The sequence below is a fragment of the Gigantopelta aegis genome, chromosome 8 (genome assembly GCF_016097555.1).
Source record: "Gigantopelta aegis isolate Gae_Host chromosome 8, Gae_host_genome, whole genome shotgun sequence".
Classification (NCBI taxonomy): Eukaryota; Metazoa; Mollusca; class Gastropoda; order Neomphalida; family Peltospiridae; genus Gigantopelta; species Gigantopelta aegis.
In genome coordinates this window covers 69,451,336-69,475,675 of record NC_054706.1, presented here as the reverse complement: position 1 = coordinate 69,475,675, position 24,340 = coordinate 69,451,336, and the positions used below count along the sequence as shown (strand labels likewise).

At 38.3% G+C, this 24,340-nt stretch overlaps 1 protein-coding gene across 1 annotated transcript; it reads left to right on the top strand.

The window, feature by feature from the left end:
* The first annotated feature begins 11,366 nt into the window (after positions 1 to 11,366).
* On the top strand, positions 11,367 to 24,228 carry LOC121379801 (ovochymase-1-like). Its single transcript, XM_041508452.1, has 8 exons — positions 11,367 to 11,987; positions 12,395 to 12,802; positions 16,172 to 16,282; positions 17,255 to 17,438; positions 18,289 to 18,548; positions 19,120 to 19,265; positions 21,641 to 21,725; positions 24,068 to 24,228. The coding sequence occupies exons 1-8, from the start codon at positions 11,651 to 11,653 to the stop codon at positions 24,154 to 24,156; spliced, it is 1,620 nt and encodes a 539-aa protein (XP_041364386.1). The 5' UTR covers positions 11,367 to 11,650; the 3' UTR covers positions 24,157 to 24,228.
* The last annotated feature ends 112 nt before the right edge of the window (positions 24,229 to 24,340 follow it).

The window sequence follows — 24,340 nt, the reverse complement described above, 5'->3', positions numbered from 1 at the left end:
CAGTGTTTCTAAAAATATAGAGAAGAATTTGTCTTCACCAGAAATGTGTCAGAATCTATGTTCGAAATCCAATAACCGATGATCAATTCATCAATCTGCTCTTGTGGTGTCGTTAAACAAAACAAATTTTAACTGAGTGGTTCTTTGCGTTTACATTGGTATATTATGTTCTTTTAAATCCAATAACCGATGACTACGTAATAAATCTGTTCTAGTGGTGTCGTTAAACGAAAGAAACTTAACTGAGTTGTGCTTAACTTTTGCTCTGGTGTATAAGTTGTTTGAAATGACGATTGACTTGCAGATCCCCACAAGTGTGGTCCAGGTTTATTCGAGTGCAAGGTGCGACACGCGTGTATCTCCAACCTGTACGTGTGTGACGGCAAACACGACTGTCAGCTCGGGGATGACGAACTCAACTGTGGCCATATACCAGGTATGTGGAAACCGTGGGGGGAGGGGGAGGGGGATTGAGGGTCCTGTGTCCATCCGTTTGAGGTCAGACTCAAATCTCAAATGACGTCACACGCATGCAATTCGTTAAGCGTTGGATTGGCGTTAAAGACTAAGAATGAATACACCAGGCCAGAACATTTACTTGTTCACATATACGTATACGTATATATACACACATACACACGAACACGCACACGCATACACACATACACACACAGATACATATACATAATTGTTTCCATGTAATCGCAATCATAATCCATTACAATGTTTGAAAATGCCATGTAAGCGCAATCGTAATTGATTACATTAATAATGTAATCGTAATCAGCGATTACTTTCATGATTACTCATAATTTACTAAACCCCTTAGGTACAGATATGTTTAGCATCAACTGCAGCACTGATCAATCAGTGTAGACAATATAACTGATATCCCATGGTATTCTACTCTAATAGTCGATCAATCAATCACAATAATAGTATAACTGCCTGTATATACTGGTTAACCCAGTTGAAAACTAGCATCAGTATTGCATTTTATAAGAAACTCTTAAAGGGACATTCCTGAGTTTGCTGCAATGTTTTAAGATGTTATCAACTAATAAAATATTTCTACGATTAAACTTACATAGTAAATATATTTTCTTGTTTAGAATATTAGTGGCTGTATATTAAACGTGTTTCTGGTCGTTCTAATATTTGTATTAGGTTAAAATCCAGTTTGGGCTTCTTACAAATATTAAGACGACCAGAAACACATTGAATATACAGACATTGATATTCTAAACAAGAAAATATATTTAATATGTAAGTTTAATCGTAGAAATATTTTATTAGTCGGAAACAACTTACAATGCAGCAAACTCAGGAATGTCCCTTTAATAAATTATGTTTTACTTAGAAGTTAGCGCAATGTGCTTTTAAATATTTTTAAATCTTTAGAGTGTCTCGTGGACTGTTTGACTGGATGGTGTACGTTCTAACCTTTGTATATATTCATATACATGCATACATACATACATACATACATACATACATACATATACATTCTATGATTTATATGTACAGCATGTGACACAAGTATAAAACAAGTTGTTTTTTCCTTGTACTTCTGTCATTTGCCTTAGACTGGATTATCAAATGAATGAAACCCGGAGTGGGGGGAGAGAAGCCACGCATTCACATTATGGCATCTATATCTTGTTTACTTTTGCTACTTCAATAATGGTCATTTTTAGAAAATTAATGAATGAATGTTTTACGACACCCTAGCACAAAAAATATATACATCGGCTATTGGATGTAAAAAAAAAAGTAAGTATATGGACAATCTAATTAAAATTAGCTCCACTATTACATGTGGATCTAAAGACAGCAAGTTGGAGCTCATGTCCACCAATCAAAACCTTACTTGCAGAATCCTGCCAGTGATTTAAAACTAACAACACTGCGTAGTCCCCAATGTCCAGGTAACATTTCGTCTGTAATTTAAATATTGACCAATCACACTTCGCCTTTTATAACGTTATTTGGGAGCATACAAATTCTAAAAATATCGGGCGAGTCTATTTTAGTGGCCGCAGTACAGCGAACCATACCAATACGTACGGGGTGGGTTATCAGTCTTCAATTTTACATTAAAAATTATTTATTTATTTATAAAATTTAAAAAAACTAAATCAGTCTTCAGTTTTACATTACAAATTATTTATTTTATAAAATAAAACATATTTTAAGGCATTCGTAATTCACACGAAACATGTCGTATACCCTCAGGATAATTCGGAATGTTTTCAAATTATTTTTAAATCACTGGCAGGATTCTGCAAGTAAGGTTTTGATTGGTGGACATGAGCTCCAACTGGCTGTCTTTAGATCCACATGTAATAGTGGAGCTAATTTTAATTAGATTGGTATATGGAAATATTAAATGCAATCAGCAACTTGTGCAAATTATATATAAGAATTGTTCGTCATTTTTTGCGAATTTATCGATGTATAACAGTCACAAATTTTATTTTATACTAAATTTGTGACTGTTATACATCGATAAATTCGCAAAAAAAAAGACGAACAATTCTTATAACAAACAACACAACTTATTATGTTAACACTACACCTAATTGATAAATTAGTTTCTAACGTTCTTCCCATGATCTGCTTTACGTAATAACGTTCCATTTGACGTAATGGTGTTTAGTTTAAAATCCTTCACTACGCTACGCAATTTTATGCAGTTTGTGACAGTTGTACATCGATAAATTCATTTAAAAATTTACAAACAGATTTTATATAATTACAAAGACAGGAGCTTGTGCAGAGGGTGGGTTACGACAGTCGAGCCCTCCCCTTGATCAAGCAAATGTTCTCTTTTCTTTTCCGGGTAAACATGTCTTAACCCCTCATAAATTTCGCTAACCACAGTTTACCCTCCCCCCCCCCCCCCCCCCCCCCCCCCCCCCCCAGCCTCTTTTAAAATTTATGCACAAGCGCCTGGACACACCATGGTTAAAATACACATAAATCAGCTTCTCGCGTCCTTTCCATGACCTGTTTTACGTAATGACATCCCAGCTGGCGTAATAACGTAATTTTCCGAGGTTTATCGAAGGATAACATTCAGTTTTCCTTCGACGTCGTCCAATCAAAATTGAGGAAATCGTATAAAAACGGAATGTTTGTAATTATATGTAGATATCAGTTTATTTATTTATTTATTTATTTATTTTTCTGTTCCTATTTTACTTTCATTTATTTATTTTTTTAAATTATTTTATTTATTTTAATTTTCATTTGTGGATGGTATTAAATGGTATACATACTACAAACAATAAAAAAACAAAAATTAATAGTGATCAAACAGATAATTATTATTAAGGGCTTAGTTCAATATTTTAAATAGACATTATATATATTGATAACAAATTTACCTATGGTTATGGATGTACCTTTTCGTCAGTTGTCCAAATATAAAATAAAAAAATCTGGTTTTAAAAACTGATCTCTCCCTCCCCCCCCCAAAAAAAAAAGAAAGAAAAAATATTAAAAAAAAAAAAAAAAAAAAAAAAAAATATATATATATATATATATATATATATATATATATATATATATATATATATATATTAGTAAATTAAAAAGAGGCATTAATACTACTACTACTAACTAATTTGTCCTGTGAACATATGTTCATAAATTACTGAAATTATTTAATAAATACAATGTAATTTAAAATAATTCACTGTCTTTCAGTGAATGAAATTGGTATGGTCGTGGAATAATCGTAATCGTAATCGTGACATTATCAACTTATTACCAGAGTGTTTTTCGGTATCGTTTCTCGGTGTCGTCAATATCATATATTAGGAATAAAAATTGTATTATGCGAGCCTCTGGGATACCGAAACACATGAGGGTAATAATAACTTTATCATATAATCTCAAGTTCAACAGTATACGCAACTTTAATCCCAGTCAGCCATTGCGCGATATTCAAATGACGTAAGCATATATGGCGTGGTTTCTTTTTGAATGGAAATGATGTCAAATGTGAATGACGTCATTTTGGATATCCTTACATAATAATAAACTATTGCTTAAAGGGTGTTTGTTTGTTTTTTGTTTTGTTTTTTCTGAACGCTGGGCAGATTGCAGTGTAAAGTTGCTATTGAAACGTATTTTTTTTATGACTATGAGATCATACGTCAATTATAGAGTGTCACCGTAGTAAGTTTCCTTAAAAGTTAATAAATGTAGTGCCATAACCTCCATTAATTTACATCTAATTTGCAAAGTTATCAAATTATCAAAGTATGTGATCTTAAAAATATCACATACTTTGATTGCACTGGAAATGCTAGATATATATATATATATACTTGTATTTTGTTCTCCGGTTGCTAGAAACCATACAAATATAATAATCCTTTCGCGAGGAATCATACCTCACTCTTCCCTCTCCGCACGTTCATCTTAATGCATGTTAGTGTAGTGTTGATCGTGTTATTGATGGTGCATCAATCCAAACTAGAATTGTTGACATAAATGACACCAGGTACGTTATTTAATATTTCATTAACATAGGCTAACAATGATGATATTGCTTTGTCTGTGTTTTGAGTAATTTTAACATTAAAGGCAGGGTTACACAGCAGTCAACTTACTAAATGAATTACTAAATATATTCTGAAAATATATACATTTAATTTTTCAGTGAGCTATATCATTTTACCATTGTTAGTTATCCCACCAGTTATCGATATTTTGGTATATTACTCAATTATGGATACGGACCCATAAATTAGAAGGAAAAAATCGTTCACTTTTGGCTAACAGTAGCTGTTTAATGTATTTGCCAAACAGCTGTGGTGGTGAGCTTTAGATAAATAGGAACGTAGACAGTGAACATATTTCAAATAACGAAATCCGCGCCATCCTGCCTTTAATGACATACTCGGGGCATTCAGTACTTATATTGTAATGTGCAGTTTAATTCACATGACCTTCATAACAACGTTTCGCCAGATGACTGTGATGGTCGAATTTCACAGAACGGGACCTCGGGAGTTATCGACACTACAGACATGACGGCGGTGAACCAGACGACACATGTTAGATGCCGGTGGAACATTTATGCTCCACGGGGACTCGTAAGCATTCATTTTATGTCTCATATGAGTAATTTTACATGCTTCACGCATACACATGTCCTTCAATTTGCATCATGACAGATGGCCAATTCTCAGTTTTAATATTCGCATCAGTCTAGTCTGTTGCTGTACGCCACTATTAGTTCTCGTATCAGTCTTCAGGGAAACAGTTAATGCATTAACTACACAGATCATAGAGTTGGGTTTATAATTATTGTTATTGTTTCATGCAGTGTTAGAGCAATACAATGCATATAATAACTACAGACGAGGGATTAAAACAATCAAGGCACAGTATTGGAAGGTCGACAAGTACATTTCTGAACTAAACACTAAAGTCATTTTCTGTATTTCCTGTGTATGCGGGGTAACCTCCTCATGGCACCCACCACTAGTTACGGCGGCACCCACTAGTTACGGCTCCCACCACTAGTTACGGCGGCACCCACTAGTTACGGCACCCACCACTAGTTACGGCGGCACCCACTAGTTACGGCACCCACCGCTAGTTACGGCGGCACCCACTAGTTACGGTACCCACCACTAGTTACGGCGGCACCCACTAGTTACGGCACCCACCACTAGTTACGGCACCCACCACTAGTTACGGCGGCACCCACTAGTTACGGCACCCACCACTAGTTACGGCACCCACCACTAGTTACGGCGGCACCCACTAGTTACGGCACCCACCACTAGTTACGGCACCCACCACTAGTTACGGCTCCCACCACTAGTTACGGCACCCACCACTAGTTACGGCGGCACCCACTAGTTACGGCACCCACCACTAGTTACGGCACCCACCATTATTTACGGCGGCACCCATCACTAGTTACGGCGGCACCCACCACTAGTTACGGCACCCACCACCACTAGTTACGGCACCCACCACTAGTTACGGCACCCACCACTAGTTACGGCACCGTATTTCCGAATAGTTTCAGAAACATCACATTAGAGACCCTCATAAAACGGCGTAAAAAGAGCATATTTATGCTCAAACACTTCTGTCCAAAGCTATCACGCCTGTCAGTGTAGATTATACCCACTTTTGTAATAAATAGGGTCACTTCATAACTAAACATGAACACATTTACATTAAAGGGACACACCCTAGTTACACTATTTGTTAACCATTACGGCGTTGTTTTTCGCTATTAAACCCCATTTTTCACAAATAAAATTGCACTTTACTTACATTTTATTATTTAGAATACACATTTCCATTCACCTGAAGTGCTTTTTGGTAATCCTGATGTTTGTAAAAACACGAAATGCATTTTTTCACAAAACGTGTTGTCGAGAAAAAACCGTTAAGCAAGCGAGGTCCAATCTATTTTTAATGTCACAGACGTTGGTATATCACGTGACCGTTATCATTTTGGTTCGGTTTGTTTTCTCGTGCACGGTTCGCGCAATCAACATCCGATTTGTTGTTGTTCATTTGTGAGATTTTTCTTCACAGTTCGTGAACATTTTCAGTAACAATGAAGTTCAGACAAGTAAGTGTCTCAATACAAAACGTTACAAACCCTTAAAACCAATAATTTTGCTAAGTCTTACGATATCTGGAGAGGGGATACAACCAGGACAGAACAGTTGGAACATGTCCAGGAGAGGTGAAACGAACGCACCCCAAGTCTGTGAAATTTGTCGTGACGTAGGCATTGTTGTGCTTCGAGCGACATCTACCAGTGACATCAGAATACTAACTTTCAAAATTATTTCAAGCAATTAGGACATGGGGATTCCCATGGTATTTATCGATATAAAACCTGCTTTTTTACTCCATTTGATAAAAACGTGATCTAAGTGTGTTACAGGTTTGTAGATTAACCAAATTATAATTTATTTTCGCTGGATGGAACTAGGGTGTGCGGCTTTAATATAATAGCCCAGTTCCTGGAATGCATCAAATATATTTTAGCAATAACGGCAACAAACATTCAGCCATAATACACATCAAAATTATTATTATCAAATAAATTAGGGCATCTGGATGGTTTTTGCCACATGAAAGTTTACAGATAAAATTTGTTTTGTTTAACGACACCACTAGAGCACGTTGATTAATTAATCATCGGCTATTGGATGTCAAACATCGTAGTGATCAGAGGTGATCCGCTACAGTTTTCCATTATCAGCAAAGGATATTTTATATACACCTTCCCACAAACAGGAAAACACATACAATGGTATTTGACCAGTTGTGGAGCACTGGTTGGAACGAGAAAAAACCCAGTCAGTTGAACGTAACAACCGACTGAGCCACATGACGTTTTAATCGTCAAAATCAAACCAAACCAGACCAAAACACACGAATAGCCTCCCAGAAAACCCCAACTCCCCCCCCACCCCCCCTCATATACACACAAAACACACTACCACTACCAGGCGATAAGCTATATTGACAGCAGGTTTTTTCCACCTCATGCAACACTACAATAATACAAAACCAATATGCGTTTTTCATGAAAATCCTATTGAAATGTAGCCTTTTGTTCACCATTATATTAACATGTCCTTAAAGCTACAAGCTCGATTTGCAAAACACAAATACACCTAGTTTTAATAAACTCGTATATTAGTGTTATCAATAATGATACAGCATACACATCTGCTGCCATGTTACTATATTATACAAGAATAGTGGAATAAAACCCCGCCTCTGAATATTTTCTATACTATAACACACAAGGCCGTTTTAACGGTTCCAAGTCATTCTGACTGCTTATTCTCTTTTGATTTGCACTGCCGATCGCCTTCTTTGGACTAACCAATGCCACACTTCGCAAGGATCTGCCCGAGTTGAGGTCCCGCCGACCACCGTGCACACGACGTGCTAAATATCGCTTGCAAAGATGAATGTCATAAATCCAAAGGCAATGAAAGCCGCCATCATTGTAATTTGACATAGAAATGGCTATATACACGGCGATGTCAACTAATGAGGGCCGGCTATCTACACAGCGGTCATATTTTTAGGAGGGAAGCCCAGTGTAAGGTCCCCCCCCCCCCCCCCCCCCCCCCCCCCCCCCCCCCCCATCTAAACCTTCCCGTGTTTATCACGGATTGCATCTAGCAATGAAAATTTTTAGATTTTGGTGTAACATATATTAGAGAGTGTAGCCAAAGAACATTTAAAAAAACATAAATAAAATTGATCTGGACCATCTATTCCAAATTATATATATTGGACCAAAATAGGTTTCTTGTTACTTTGGGCACAAGACGTACTTTTTATCTTATTACTTTCAGAATATACAGCTGATGTTTGGGTCAAATTTCCACATCGCCGTGGATGCTTTAGGGTTGTGCTCACAGAACAGTGTGTCCATCTTCAACGCTGTTTCCGGTAACCAGATAGGTAATTATAATGGTCATCTGAAGAAAAGGAAGAAAGAAACGTTTTGTTTAACACGCATTCACCACATTTTAATTATGGTTACATGACATTGGACATGTGGTTAAGGATCACGCAGAGAATGAGACAGGAAACCAGAATTTAACACCCAATGGGTTACTCTTTTCGAGTAACAGCAAGGGTTCCCATAGACATGACAGAGCATTAGCTCATGAATATGTACAGTTCTCACGAACGATCTCACTCAGCAAGCCTAAACGTGTTGACGCTATTCAAATTCCTCAAGCAACTTCATAATTATCTGATGCAGTCGGTATTTAAGTATCAAGCATTTAGACGTCGCTAAGCTAATATAATAATAATAATATACTCTTCAAAAGAAGAAACGCAAAACCACATTGTCGTAACATTTGGAGAATTGATTTATTTATTGAATGGTGAGTCCGATAATTACCAAATGTTGCAGGATTGTTCACAATTCACTCTAGTCCATTGTGAGTAAGTGATAGGACACACCACCAAGGTCGAGGTCATCTGGAGTCAATACCGGGTGTGGCCTCCGCGTGTGTTGACAACTGCCTGGCACCGCCAGCCCATTGAAGCAACCAGAGTACGGATGACGTCCCGGGGAATGGTGGCCCACTCGGCCTGCAAGGCTGCTGCCAGCTCGGGCAGGGTCTGGGGCTGTGGTTGTCGCTGTCGGAGGCGTCGGTCCAACTCGTCCCATAGATGCTCAATTGGGTTCAAATCCGGTGATATCGATGGCCAAGGAAGGACATTAATGTTGTTGTTCTGTAGGAAAGCCGTTGTGAGACGTGCTGTGTGAGGCCTGGCGTTGTCATGTTGGAACACTGCGTTGGCGTTGGCCATAACAATGTGTGGCCGGAGGATCTGGTCAATGTAGCCCTGTGCATTCAGGTTGCCCTGCACGTGGACCAGGTCAGTTCTGCCAGTGTATGAGATGGCTGCCCACACCATGACACTACCCCCGCCGAATCTGTCCACTTCCTGCACGCAGTTTGCCGCATAACGTTCACCACGACGCCTATACACGCGACATCTTCCATCATGACGTCGGAGTAGAAATCGGGACTCGTCACTGAACCACACCTGTCTCCATCGCAGTTGAGGCCATTGTCGATGAATCTGGCACCACTGCAGTCGGAGTCGACGGTGTTGTGGTGTTAAGATGACACCTCGAACTGGACGTCTGGCACGAATTCCTACCTCACGTAGGCGGTTCCGTACGGTCTGGTCGGATATCCTGCGCAAACCTGGTATTGCTGCGGCTGTGGAGGTGGCAGTAGTCAATCGTTCCCGAAGGTGGCGTACCCGGATGTAGCGGTCCTGCCCGGGGGCAGTGCCCGTGGTCGACCGGATCTAGGGAGGTCACGTGTTGATCCATGTTGCTGGTAACGGTCCCACAGTCTGGAGATGGTGCTTGGGGACACATGGAATGCCCTGGCAACGGCCGTTCTGGATTCGCCTGCGTCTAGTCGGTCGATGGCATTGTTTCTCTGCGGTTCACTGAGACGTGGCATGTCCTGGATTGTCAACTGTCGGCCAGATACAGAGGCCAGGCAAGCGAACACCCTGCACTTTTATACTGTCGGTGTTCATGTTGCACGTGCAGACAACGCACGTGCAGTGGTGACATGGTTTGCACGTGGCTGCGTTTTTGCGAATATTCACATTTTGGAACTTTATTGTACAGTAGCTGCGTTTTATCGAATGTAACCGTGGGAATGTGTTTGGGACATGCAATGACCTTATATTCACAAAGCATGAACCGGTAGGAAACATAAAATCGGAGTTATAACCCATTTGTACCCTTTTGCGTTTCTTTTTTTGAAGAGTATATATATGGTTATCCAATGACCAGTTTGTCCTGGGCAAGGTTTGATGAGTGATGTTGATTTCTCGATATGTTTGGGGAGGTGAGGTGTCAAATTTCACACAAAGGCTAAATCCAATATGACCGCTGCTGTAATATTAAGTGTAACATGAAAACTGTGATTCCGTTTGAACCAGTAAAGATAGCAACATGGTGCCAGTATCAGTTCCTGTTGCTTTTGGCATGTTAAATAAATACTATGTAAGAAAATATCCGACAATAACTAATGGATATTCTATGTGGCATTTATGTCACTGGTACAGTTGGTTTTGAGTACCTTATTCATGTGTCGTATTTGTTGTGCTGGGGTGTCGTTAAACATCTATTCTATTCTATTCTAATCCCTTCTATTAATTATATTCTATTCATGTGTCGTAATCCTTGTGTATTTTGCCAGAAACGTTTTGCGGAGACCAGGCCCCGCCAGACACAGCTGTTGACACCAACCACGTGGTCGTGTTGTTTCAGACCAGTCACCAAACAGACACGTTCAACATCCACTGGAAAGCTGTGTCTGCTGGAAATGTTCAAACAAATGGTTAGTGATTTATAACATACCTTTAAGAACATTGAAAACAGAAAGCTGTCCGCTTACTCAAATCATTACTCCATCCGCCCCCATCTCTATTGAAATCACAAAACAACCTACCACTATGTCACTTCAATCTTAGAACATCCACATTACCAAAGACACAATGAAACAAACTATGATCTGATTGTTCTATTTATTTATTTATTTATTTATGAATGAATGAACAACAAAACGAAAGCGGAGGAAAACAACAACAACACCAACACCAACAACAATAAAACGAAGACGAAGAAGAAGATAGGAAAGTATATTTGTTTCGTGGTCGGATACACCTAATACCATTACCAAACAATAACACTACTGTCTTTTTTCAGCCATCCTCGGCTCCGATTGTGTTCCTGGCTTTCCGTTTGTACTACGTTATTTTGGTCTTTCGTGTCTTCTTGTTACAGTAGAGGTCTATCATAGTGTAACTTTTGGTGATGCTACTGGGAATATCCTGATAACATGACCAATCCAAACTTATTTGATCTTCCATACGATGGACTGTGTATGGAGTTCCTCAATGGCTGAATGTTTAGCCAGCCAGAAAATGTTATTTTTATTCCAAACATCCATCCTATCGGACTTCACCCACATTTTAAATATTTACAGTATCTACTACCAAGTCAACGGAGCCTCCATTGCACAGTACCAGCACTCTTCCTAGTAGCGTAGTGAACTCAACGTCTTGCGTGAACACCAGCGTAATGGTGTCGGGTCAAACCGGCTACATCAGCAACTACGTCCCCAATGCTCACTATCCACCTAACATGGACTGTCGATGGGAAATAGCAGCCCCACAGGAGTCGTTCATTGTCATCCATTTCGACAAATTCGAGCTGGAGTTCTCTGAGAAGTGCCTTGCGGACTACTTGTCTGTGTATAACGGCGCTGACGATAGTTCCTCTCTGATCAGTCGTCTGTGCGGGAAGAGGCGACTTGGTGAGATGCTGTCGTCTGCCAACAAGATGTTTCTTCACTTCTTGTCAGACGAGAGTGTTGAAGGTCGTGGATTTTCATTGCGGTATAAAGTGGTTTCTAGAGGTAACAAACTGATGTTGATTATCTTTTGATTCATTTGTTTTACGATTGTTTAACACCCAATAGCCGATGCATTTTTGTCCTAGGGTGTCGTTAAACATACGTTCATTTATTAATTAATTAATTAATTCATTCATTCATTCATTCATTCATTCATTCACTGAAGAGATAACAAGCATTTAGGGAATACTGCTAAAGCAATGCATGTTCCCTATCGGGCTCAACACATTTTCGTATCTCGTAAGTTCAAGACCATAACTCTGTCAAACATGGGCCAATCTCGATCAAAGTCAAACTTGTTCTGTAAATGTACATGACGAATACACACACAAATTCAACTCAAATTTGGCAATGCAAAAAAAAGTTTTGAAAACTATATACACATTGACAGAATTATCTGACCGTTTCAGTGCCTATAACAACAACTCCGATGGCTACCATCCCTCCACCAGGCTGTTCGGGAAAGAGTCTAAATTTTACCCAGTCATCAGGCACGCTGACGTCGCCACGCTTCGACGGGGTCAATCCTTACGTGCCCAACCTCAACTGCAGTCAGTTGGTGGTAGTTTCCGCCCATGAGGTTCTCACTCTTCATTTCGATGCATTTGAGCTAGAGTTCTCAGCCAATTGTTCCTTTGATGGACTTAGAGTCTACGACGGACCAACCACTGAGGCTCCTTTGTTAGGAAATGTGTGCGGTCTGCGGAAACCTCTGGACATGATTTCTTCTGGAAATACTGTTCTGTTGCATTTCATGTCGGATCAGGCAGTAGGAGGAATAGGGTATAATGTTTCGTATTTCAGCCATAAACCAATACGTGAGTAGTATCTTAATTATAATCCCCTATTGATATCAAACCAGTAAAATCTGAAGAGTAAAACACTGAAGTCTAAATTTCAGAAACAAACTTGAGACAAGAATGTCCGAGTTTAGAATCACACGTCATGGGGTCAAATGGAATTTGATCGTCCAGATATCTTGATTCCACATTTTCTATAAAAAAATACTGAACATACATACATTGCGCTTAACATTTTCCTACAAACCTAAGACAAGTTAATTTCTTATAGACAAATGGCAAGTTTTCTTATTAAATCTGTAAGTTTTTCTATTAAATCTGAACGACAAAACTGTAATACGTGATCAGGGCCTAATTTTACAAAATATCGTAACCCTAGTTTTGCATGTAAACGTCAATCTACGACTAAACCACAATTCTTATTATTATTATAGTTCGACAAATATAGTTTGAAGAACACATATTTCATTTTCTTTTGTCTTTAAAATACTCTAGAGTCCGTAATGATGTAATTTAAGCGTGAAATTGGTGCCAAACATGCACGACCGGTATAACTGCTAGTAGCAGACGTAAACTTACGATGTTTAGTGAAATGGGCCCTGGACCGTATCTCTGGTATCTCTGGTATTTGGTAGAATAGTGGTTGATATATATAGGAGGAATATATACTCTTCAAAAAAGTAGGGGAACATGAAATATTAATGTTAATATCAACTATTAGACCGAATATACGTTTTGACCACAGACATCCTAGTAAAGAACGTTCAGGTCTGTTTATCAACACACTGAAACACATTCCATAGTTTGCACATGCATCACGCAGATGCCCCGTACACGTGCGTGGGGTGTCATTCTCGATTTTGAAAATTTTGAGGAAGGTCCATTAATCACTGTCGAACATTATTTCTGTCAAGCTTTTTCATTCTGTTGATCATACAGTTGTTATTATTTTGTTTTTAGTCATTTTTATTGTTTGAATTTGGGATTTACTGATAAAAAACGTCAACTTTCAAATTTGACTTCTGACCCCAATCGTCCTTCAAGGTCTTTTGTGGTCATAAAACCTGATCTACCGGTTGTAATGGTTGCCCAATTAATTCACTATTATCATATAACCATTCCCCACAGCTAATATAGCTTACAACTTTGGCAATTGTAAATTCTTATTAGAGTTCCTCTACTTTTTTTGAAGAGTATACATGTGTGTGTGTGTGTGTGTGTGTGTGTGTGTGTGTGTGTGTGTGTTACATTTTCAGTGCAAACAAAGTATATTTATTGACATTTAAGCAAACGTACTAGGGTGACACTCCATAATAGACGTATGCATTCATAGTCATCAAATAAAAACATTTCAATATCAGTTTTACACTGAAAGCTATCTAACGTTCAGAAAACAAAAAGTGCTAATAAGCTTGAGATTATATGATAAAGAGATTATTACCCTCGTGTGTTTCGGTATCCTCAGTATCATATATGTATTCCTAATATACGATATTGACAATAGCGAAAAACACTCTGGTAATAACCTCCCCCCCCCCCCCCTCTCTCTCTCTCTCTCTCTCTCTCTCTCTCTCTCTCTCTCTCTCTCTCTCTCTCTCTCTCTCTCTCTCTCTCTCTCTCTCTCTCTCTCTCTGTGTGTGTGTGTGTGTATGTGAATGTGTATGTATATGTATGTATGAATATATATATATATATATATATATATATATATATATATATATATATATATATATATATATATACTCTTCAAAAGAAGAAACGCAAAATCACATTGTCGTAACATTTGGAGAATTGGTTTAATTATTGAATGGTGAGTCCGATAATTACCAAATGTTGCAGGATTGTTCACAATTCACTCTAGTCCATTGTGAGTAAGTGATAGGACACACCACCAAGGTCAAGGTCATCTGGAGTCAATACCGGGTGTGGCCTCCGCGTGTGTTGACAACTGCCTGGCACCGCCTGCCCATTGAAGCAACCAGAGTACGGATGACGTCCCGAGGGATGGTGGCCCACTCGGCCTGCAAGGCTGCTGCCAGCTCGGGCAGGGTCTGGGGCTGTGGTTGTCGCTGTCGGAGGCGTCGGTCCAACTCGTCCCATAGATGCTCAATTGGATTCAAATCCGGTGATATCGATGGCCAAGGAAGGACATTAATGTTGTTGTTCTGTAGGAAAGCCGTTGTGAGACGTGCTGTGTGAGGCCATCATAACTGGAACGATGTGTGGCCGGAGGATCTGGTCAATGTAGCCCTGTGCATTCAGGTTGCCCTGCACGTGGACCAGGTCAGTTCTGCCAGTGTGTGAGATGGCTGCCCACACCATGACACTACCCCCGCCGAATCTGTCCACTTCCTGCACGCAGTTTGCCGCATAACGTTCACCACGACGCCTATACACGCGACATCTTCCATCATGACGTCGGAGCAGAAATCGGGACTCGTCACTGAACCACACCTGTCTCCATCGCAGTTGAGGCCATTGTCGATGAATCTGGCACCACTGCAGTCGGAGTCGACGGTGTTGTGGTGTTAAGATGACACCTCGAACTGGACGTCTGGCACGAATTCCTACCTCACGTAGGCGGTTCCGTACGGTCTGGTCGGATATCCTGCGCAAACCTGGTATTGCTGCGGCTGTGGAGGTGGCAGTAGTCAATCGTTCCCTAAGGTGGCGTACCCGGATGTAGCGGTCCTGCCCGGGGGTTGTGACCCGTGGTCGACCGGATCTAGGGAGGTCACGTGTTGATCCATGTTGCTGGTAACGGTCCCACAGTCTGGAGATGGTGCTTGGGGACACATGGAATGCCCTGGCAACGGCCGTTCTGGATTCGCCTGCGTCTAGTCCGCCGATGGCATTGTTTCTCTGCGGTTCACTGAGACGTGGCATGTCCTGGATTGTCAACTGTCGGCCAGATACAGAGGCCAGGCAAGCGAACACCCTGCACTTTTATACTGTCGGTGTTCATGTTGCACGTGCAGACAACGCACGTGCAGTGGTGACATGGTTTGCACGTGGCTGCGTTTTTGCGAATATTCACATTTTGGAACTTTATTGTACAGTAGCTGCGTTTTATCGAATGTAACCGTGGGAATGTGTTTGGGACATGCAATGACCTTATATTCACAAAGCATGAACCGGTAGGAAACATAAAATCGGAGTTATAACCCATTTGTACCCTTTTGCGTTTCTTTTTTTGAAGAGTATATATATATCACATTTAGTAATTTGAGTTATTAGACTGATTCATCTATTTAGTATACAACGTATCGAGGAATTCGCGTTATTGGAATCGTTTATCTCCTAAAGTATATAACTCATTTAGAATATGCGTTATCAAGTTCAACGGTTTTGTATGCTGTCATATAGGATAAACTGTTTCATACCCAGCCACATGCTCGCCGTTAGAGTTCACATGCGGGTCAGGGGAGTGTGTCAGCTGGGGCTTGGTGTGTGACACGGTGTCCGACTGTTCTGATGCCAGTGACGAAATGGTCTGCGGTAAGCTGAAGTTACACGAAATGTATTTAAACTAATGCTAGGATAAGACTAACAACTGTTACAACGAAGTTGACTAACTCGTCGATCCCTCGACTTCTACAATTGTCCAATTGCTAGTCAGAGCGTTTTTTACAACTCGATTCTCGTCAAATACAACATCTACGACCGATTAGTTAATTGCAATGCAACTGTCGAGTTTGCCAGCTTCGTTGTGACAGTTGATAGTCTGAGAATAGCATTACATAATTGAATTTTACCAAGTATTATGTTTGAAGTTGACTGATCAAATTGGACCAATTGGGCAAATTGGGCAAACACAGTTGGTTACTACTATAAAATGCTACAAAAGCCTATATAAATTAAAACATTCTAAAGTACTGGGAAAGGGAGAACAGTCTATATATTTTGGTCACTGGGAGGCCCATGGGTGACCCCAATACAACCCCTGTCCCTACACTAGTTACGCTGCTGCAAATGTCGACTCTATATATTTTGGTCACTGGGAGGCCCATGGGTGACCCCAATACAACCCCTGTCCCTACACTAGTTACGCTGCTGCAAATGTCGACTCACCACTTTCAAATGGTTGCGCATATTATGTCTGTAAGAAATATTAGATTTTGCGCTTGTTACCATCCACCTCATATATAACACAACTTGTATAATTATATTACCATACAAGATGTTTCGCTTGTTACCATCCATATCGTATACAACACGACCTGTATTAATATATTACCATACAATATTTTTCGCTTGTTACCATCCATATCGTATACAACACAACCTGTATAATTATATTATAATACAAGATTTTTCGCTTGTTACCATCCATATCATAAACAACACAACCTAATTATATTATTATATCTAGATGTACACCGTTTATATTTCATCTAACGTGTCTATAAAACATAAATTTGTTCATGTGTAAGAAAATCGTGGCTATAAAACATATTGTTCATGTATTAGAAAAGACCTGCGGCAAGCCAAGAATACTGCCAGACCTGGACACGCATAGGATTGTGGGTGGTAAGGAGGCGGTTCCTGGAAGCTGGCCGTGGCAGGTTTCGGTCCGCCGTGATGATGTACACCAATGTGGTGGGACTCTCATACACCCCTACTGGGTGGCGACGGCGGCGCATTGCTTCGAGGCGTGAGTAACGTCTTTCTCTCTTGTTTAAGAAGGTGACTCTAGGGCCATGCCTAACTATGGGTAGTAAAACCAGAATTGATGCAGTGTAATAGAGTGATTCTTCACCATCCCGACAAAAACAGGCACTTTTTCGTATCCTCCCTCCGCCCTGAATGCATGGGCTATGCAGTTTGAAAATGAAGCATTACTGGTTTATGAGCATAACAGTGGTTAGTTAAGATTAATCATCAGAAATAAATGAATGAAGGACTGTTTAACACCCTAGCACGAAAAATACATCGGCTATTGGGTGTCAAACTACGGTAAATCCAAACAAATAAAGTGATGGTATAATGCAATGCCGAGCATCACTATTCTTAGACATGCAAGCGTGTAGTTTTCTTACCAGCGAACGCTGAAAATGTAGAAGTGGTACCAGAGGTGCCAGATATATGAACATCAGCTGTACTGTCTGAAGAATAGATTTTCCAATCTGAGAACAATCCCTTTTGCATTTTGTGGCAGTCATTGAAATGATTGGTCAGAATTATAAATTATTATAGAACAAAATACGTTAATAAATAATATTGCTTACAATAATGTCATTACAAAACATGCCATTGCTTTCGAATATATTATATACTAATATATCATGTAAACCCATCTGGTTATGTTATAAATTTTACAAAACGTATGCAGACGTGTGCGCAGAAAATTGTGCAGGGGGTCAAGACTGGCAAGCGAAATGTTTTGGGCGGTTTGAATCATGCTTCCCCGGAAAATACACTTAAAAAGATCGTCCACGTAGAGTGGATTTAGACTCCCAAACCTCTGCATACGTATGTGATTATTTTTTTCTGTTACTGTACAGAACAGACAATCCCTCAGTGTGGAGTATATCAGCGGGGAAACACAAGTTGCTCGGTGATGACGTCAATGAACAAGTCCGCCAGTCATCGGCAATCATCGTCCACAGAAAGTACAACACGTACTCATCCGTCAACGATATTGCTTTGCTGCGATTGGCTGTGCCCATCAACATCACTGACCACGTGGATGTCATTTGTCTACCAATCAAACCCGCATCGACTGGCATGCTCTGTTTTATCACAGGCTGGGGAGAGACAGAAAGTAAGTTCAAACCGTTGATGGTCGCAGCACAGGTGGTAAATAAATAATAAACGAGCTATGAGTCATTATCTAGATTATGTCTTAACTGTCACGCCATTTAATAACCACAATTTAAACGATATGTACAAATTATTTCACGTCAGGTACAAAAAGTAAATGAAAACCAATAACTAGTTGGGTTTTTTTTTTTTTTTTTTTATCTGATATTCCATCATCATTAGTATCTCCTGCGTTGTTAATGGCCAAAAATAATAGAGGTGTTAGTGATAGTTTTGACGTTTGTGGCAAACGTTCGCAAATTATTAATTTCACACACCAGCAAACCATAATCCATTCCAATCAAACTGACAAGGAACCCAGACTACATCAGAAAGTCAGACATAAGCAATAGGCTATCCTCAGTGAGTAAATTAAATGACCTACTTTTGATTTCTCAAATGTAAACCGATAGCCCTACACTCTTGATATACATGTAATTATGAAGATTAAACAAATATATAGGCTGAAATAAATATTAAAATATGGCACTATGATGGAATTCTTTTACAGTAACATAGTTACTTTGTTTTAGATACGTGTTGTGCTGGGACATTAAAACAAGCCCCTGTACCCATACTGCATACTGCCACCTGTAACAGTCACGACTTCTACAATGGACAGGTGTTCAATGGGATGTTTTGTGCTGGCTATGTCGAAGGAGGGACGGATGCCTGTAATGTATGGCAAATTCTTAATTAACATACTTAACGATACAACATTAAAAGATATCTAGATGAACATGGGCGTATGGGGACTCTTTGATTTAGGGGGGCTGGAGGGGTTGATTTGCCCGAAATTTTACCGATAAAAACTGCCCGAATTGTTTCCACTGTTTTGCACGAATTGGGGGGGGGGGGGGGCAATTCCCCCCCCCCCCCCCCGGGTCGTACGCCCATGTAGATGAAGAACAATTTAAATTATGATCATTTACATATATATGTACGTCCAGATCAATTTGAATATAACTGCAGCGATGAAGTGTAAATGGTCTTTTTCTTGTAATTGTTTTAGGTTGTTTTTTAAACATTGCCTTTTCCCTGTTGATAGGACACAGATTTAGACTTTGGTTAGTGTGGAAGAAAGCTGATGACCTCAGAATGAGTCAGTTAGGGCTACCCAAGTTAAATTCTTTGTTTTGCCTCAGGACTCCAAGACACCAGCTTGTAACATTTGCAGGCGTGTCCGATTCATTATACTGAAAACTAGGTACAATTATTTTTGATACTGTGTTCTTATCAATACGGTGACTGAATAATTGCAACGGCCTCTGGCTCCCTTTGCGTCTTCTGTTCCTCATCATTGTGCAAACGTAAAATCATTCTCATGGTTTTCAATGAGAAGAAAATACAATATATAGTCTCCATTATCTCTTTAAATTAAAAAAAAAAAAATCCTAAAAGTATTTGTGTGACGGAACATGCTCTTATCTTTTCGCCTGTGGCGATGTTAATTGTTTTAGAGGGCCGTGTGCAGCTTGGTTACGTAATACCTCCGCGCGACCGTACCCCCTAGTACACACCCATACCAGGTGTGGAGGCCATGTGGCCAGTAGTTACGTAATACCTCTGGTAGTGCGGTTTTACGACCGTGGTTTCTGGCGAACTAGGCGACAGTAAGTCTGGCCATCTAAGAGAAATATACCGTCTCTGGGAGTTGTGGAAATATCACATGATAGGTGAGGTACCGCGTTGTGCCCCCAGGCGATATTCGCTGTCTCTGAGATTTTTGAATAAATAGATAGGATTTTAGATATATCGAGGAAAAACATTGGAAGTATCCAGGGGAAACGGACGTCGTCCACTGAACGATCTATACAAGTTCAGTCCGGACGTGGTAAATATATTTTTCTGCTCTGTTGTATAACCTTGATGTGATTTTAAATATTTTACTACTGTATTATACCAATATTATTTAGACAGTGTCTCTGGCTCTGACGAAGTAAATTGTAGGCTTCACTGTTCTAAAAAGATAAAGCTTAGCCGGTCATCCTAGAGGACCTAGGTAAACTGTATGTTATTGTCTTTATTGTGATAGGTACCAGTATTAATTCTGTATTACAAGGTTACTGAATGAGTAGTTAAGGGTTAATTAAAAATTAACCAGTTAGGAATAGAGTTGTAATTTCTTTATTAATTAAGTTCCCCTGGCAGCGTTTCTCAATTATCACACGTGTGTGTGTTGTATCACGGTAAAGTGACTAGAATATTGTGTAAACTAGACACCTAGAGATTAACTAATTAAGTGTTTAGCTCTGGGTTGTTATTATATTGTTGTTGTTAATTAACTACTGCGGCAAGTACATTTGTCAGCGTAGTGTTAATACAGATTCCAAAGTGTATTGTGTTTTGTTGTGTTTTCTAGTGAACTAAACGTGCTATATATATATATATATATTTATATAAGATCTTAACTCTGATTATACCTAGAGCCGAGCCACTCGGGTGTTGGACTGCCCGATACAGAGAGATCTAATAGATATACAGTTAGAAGAGATATTTGGATAATTGTGTTTTATTCAGTTACGGGTATTATAGGATCCCCGTGACAATCTGTGATAATGTTTCAAGTTTATGTATGTTTTTTTGTGTTTTTTTCTTGTTGTTGTTGTTTTTTGTGGGTTTGGGGGGGGGGGGGGGGTTCGTTTTCTAAATATTTCGTTTGTGATAGTTCTGACATTTTAGTGCCGTTCTGCTTTTGGTGCAGTATACACCATACTGTATTTATAGTCTGTTTTTGTAACGTTGGGGTTTTTTGTGGGTTTTTTTTTTTTTTTTTTTTAACGAACGTGTTTTACACTTTTCTTTTAAACACAGGTGAGTTTTTTAATAAGTATATGCATACTTTATATATATTTACCTTTAACACCCTGTGTTCAATATAGTTTCGTTCAGGGATGTTGTTAAGCATTCATTCGTTCAGTCTTGAACAAATTAATTGGCTGGTCTAGTTAAATTTTCGTAGATGCGGGCGAGTGTGGCAATGATCTTAGTATCGACGACTAATTGAATTAAATGTATTGGTTGAACACATATTCCTATTTTGTCCTGTTCCAGGGAGATTCAGGTGGACCTCTCGTGTGTTCTATGAATGGAGCGTGGCACCTGGAAGGTATCACGTCGTGGGGTGTAGGATGTGCAGGTAAAAATAAGAGCCCTCAAAAATATATCATCAAGGCCATACGTAGCTTAAAAATATCTAGGTGGTAATTAAAACGAATAAGGGCTAGGTGATCAAATTTTCGTTTATTATTAGTGAATTTTTGTGTGTGTTAATCTTGAACAAATCAGTATACAAATTTTGAAAAGAAGGTAATGGAAATGCAAAATCTAATTTAAAAAGTGGTCCTTAAGAAAGCCGACTGTTTAAGTAGAATTACTATCATTAAAACTTTAACAACTTTCAAAAATTACTAATTTACTTTTTCAGTGACAACATTCTCCTGAAATAACAAACCCTCTAACTGCCCACGGCAATCGGCAATGCCGTGGAGAATTATAAAAATAAAGGTGTTAAAATTAGCCTGGATAAAAAGTCTTTACATGTATCATTCCAATTCGAAATGGACAAATTTAATGTGAGGCAATAACAGGAATATAAATAGAACATGTTTTTTTTGTTTTTTTTAATATGGAGACCATTTTATTCAACAACAAAAAAAGAAAAAAAAGATCTTTTTTGTAAGCATTACAAAGTTGGCTAAATATATATTATATATACATTGTAAATGTTTTACAAAAATTATAAAAATAAAGAAGTAATAAGTATTAATACACATATTTGGTACAACAGTGATGTATCAAAGGATCACAAACCAATACTTTACCAAAAATATATTAAACAAGGAATAGTTTTTATAAAAGATTTATTAACAGATTGGACAGTACATGTATGAGTGTATAATATAATACAGTATAAAATAAATGTTTCTCAAATATGCCACTTTAATAAATGCAATTAAAACTTTCATTTTTAAAAGGAAAACAGAAAATCAACTATTAATACCAACTAACAACTCAATTTTCTCCTTTAATCTAAGAATATTTTTAAAAGATCAAAGAGGAAGTACAGAAATGTACAAATGATTAAATCATAGAACAGCTGTTCCTAATTCACAAACAAAATACACAGAACAAGAATGGGGAAAGACACATCTTTATTGTAATTCCATTAAAAAATTGTATGTAGAATATCAGTAGCAAAGACTTTCTTGTATAAAACCCCTGTGCCTGCTGTAACCTCGCTGTGGTGCAGGGGTGTTACATTCTCTTTGAGAATGGCCAATACAGCACAACTCCCCTTTTGGGGCACCTTTTGAGTAAAAGTCAGTATCTATCTGTGATATTTGTATTTTTGCACAGTTCTTTACACTGTTTTTATTTAAATCTTGAATTTTTATATTGATGTTGATCATCACTTTATTTGTTTGCATTACCATAGTTTGACACCCAATAGCCGATGTATTTTTCGTGCTGGGGTGTCATTAAACATTCATTCATTCTTGTATAAAATAGAATACATTGATTAACACTTTTGTAATTTCTGTCAATCACAGCCAGATTCATTAGAAAAAAAAAATCTATAAATGTACATGTATATAAAGAATGAAAATGCAAAAGACAAACTTGAGTAAAGCTGCAATTCAAAAAATCATAAAAGAATAAAATTACAAATTGAAAAAACCCCTACATTTGATAAAAACTGTAATTTTATGGAATTTGATGAATTTTGGGCCCCTTGGCAAAACATTTCGAAACTAATCTTCATTCTTCCTTTCTTTCCTATATTTTACAACATGATCTACCGACATATCTCTCTCTTTCATACCAACACTTGAAATTTTTCTCATGCCTCACGATTAGCCAATATATAACCTGGTATACATGTAACCTTAATTTAGAACCATGATAGCGCATTTGTCTTTTCTATTTCTCTCTATAACAATGAACCAAACTAAGGTTTCATAGACATGGCATTACCAACTGATCTGGGGATAATAAAATTTAAAAAGTAAAAGAAAAAAGCAAAAGATAAGAAAGAATCTGGGTAAATTAAATAGGATGCTGTAGTCTCCAGGGGCCTAATTCAGTAAACTCTTACAACTTTGTGATCTAGCAGTGTAATACAAAAAGTCTTACACAGATAATGTGATGTTGCTTATTAAAGCTTTGCGAATTAGGCCCCAAGTAAAAATGTACCAAGATGCCTCTGAATACATGTACAGGAATGTATGTGTATCAAATGACTGACATCCAATATTAACAGATGATTAATACAACAATGTATCATTGAACAAAAAAATTAAAAAAATTCCAAGCATTATTTTTTTTCTCAATAATGGTATCTCATTATTTAATTTTATTGTAACAAACAATTTCATAGTTCGTAGAAAAACAGCACATCTCCTTCATATATATCAAATATAATAAATATATAAATAAATAAATAGAAACCACTCACATTTGAATTTTCTTGTTTTCCAGATCTCAAGAAACCAGGTGTATACACAAGTGTTTACAACTACACGAAATGGATTCATCAAAATATTGCCCTCAATATGATAAAGAACTAATGACATTTTTTTTTCTTCTAAATCTTTCATTTGTTATAGATCTAAAGATCATTAAAATTAATTAAAATTCTGTGCTTAAATTATATATAAGTATGTTAGGAAAAAATATTTCCATTTTTAATATTTCCTTGATAGTAAATAGTACTTTATTATCAGTATATTATGGGGTATTTGTTATGTTTTG

Excerpts from the sequence above, each read along its gene's own strand:
- LOC121379801 (XM_041508452.1), top strand. The coding sequence starts at position 11,651 with ATGGTGTCGGGTCAAACCGGCTACATCAGCAACTACGTCCCCAATGCT. Across the intron at positions 16,283-17,254 it reads CAGTGACGAAATGGTCTGCG|AAAAGACCTGCGGCAAGCCA; the intron begins GTAAGCTGAAGT and ends TTCATGTATTAG. Across the intron at positions 21,726-24,067 it reads GTGGGGTGTAGGATGTGCAG|ATCTCAAGAAACCAGGTGTA; the intron begins GTAAAAATAAGA and ends CTTGTTTTCCAG.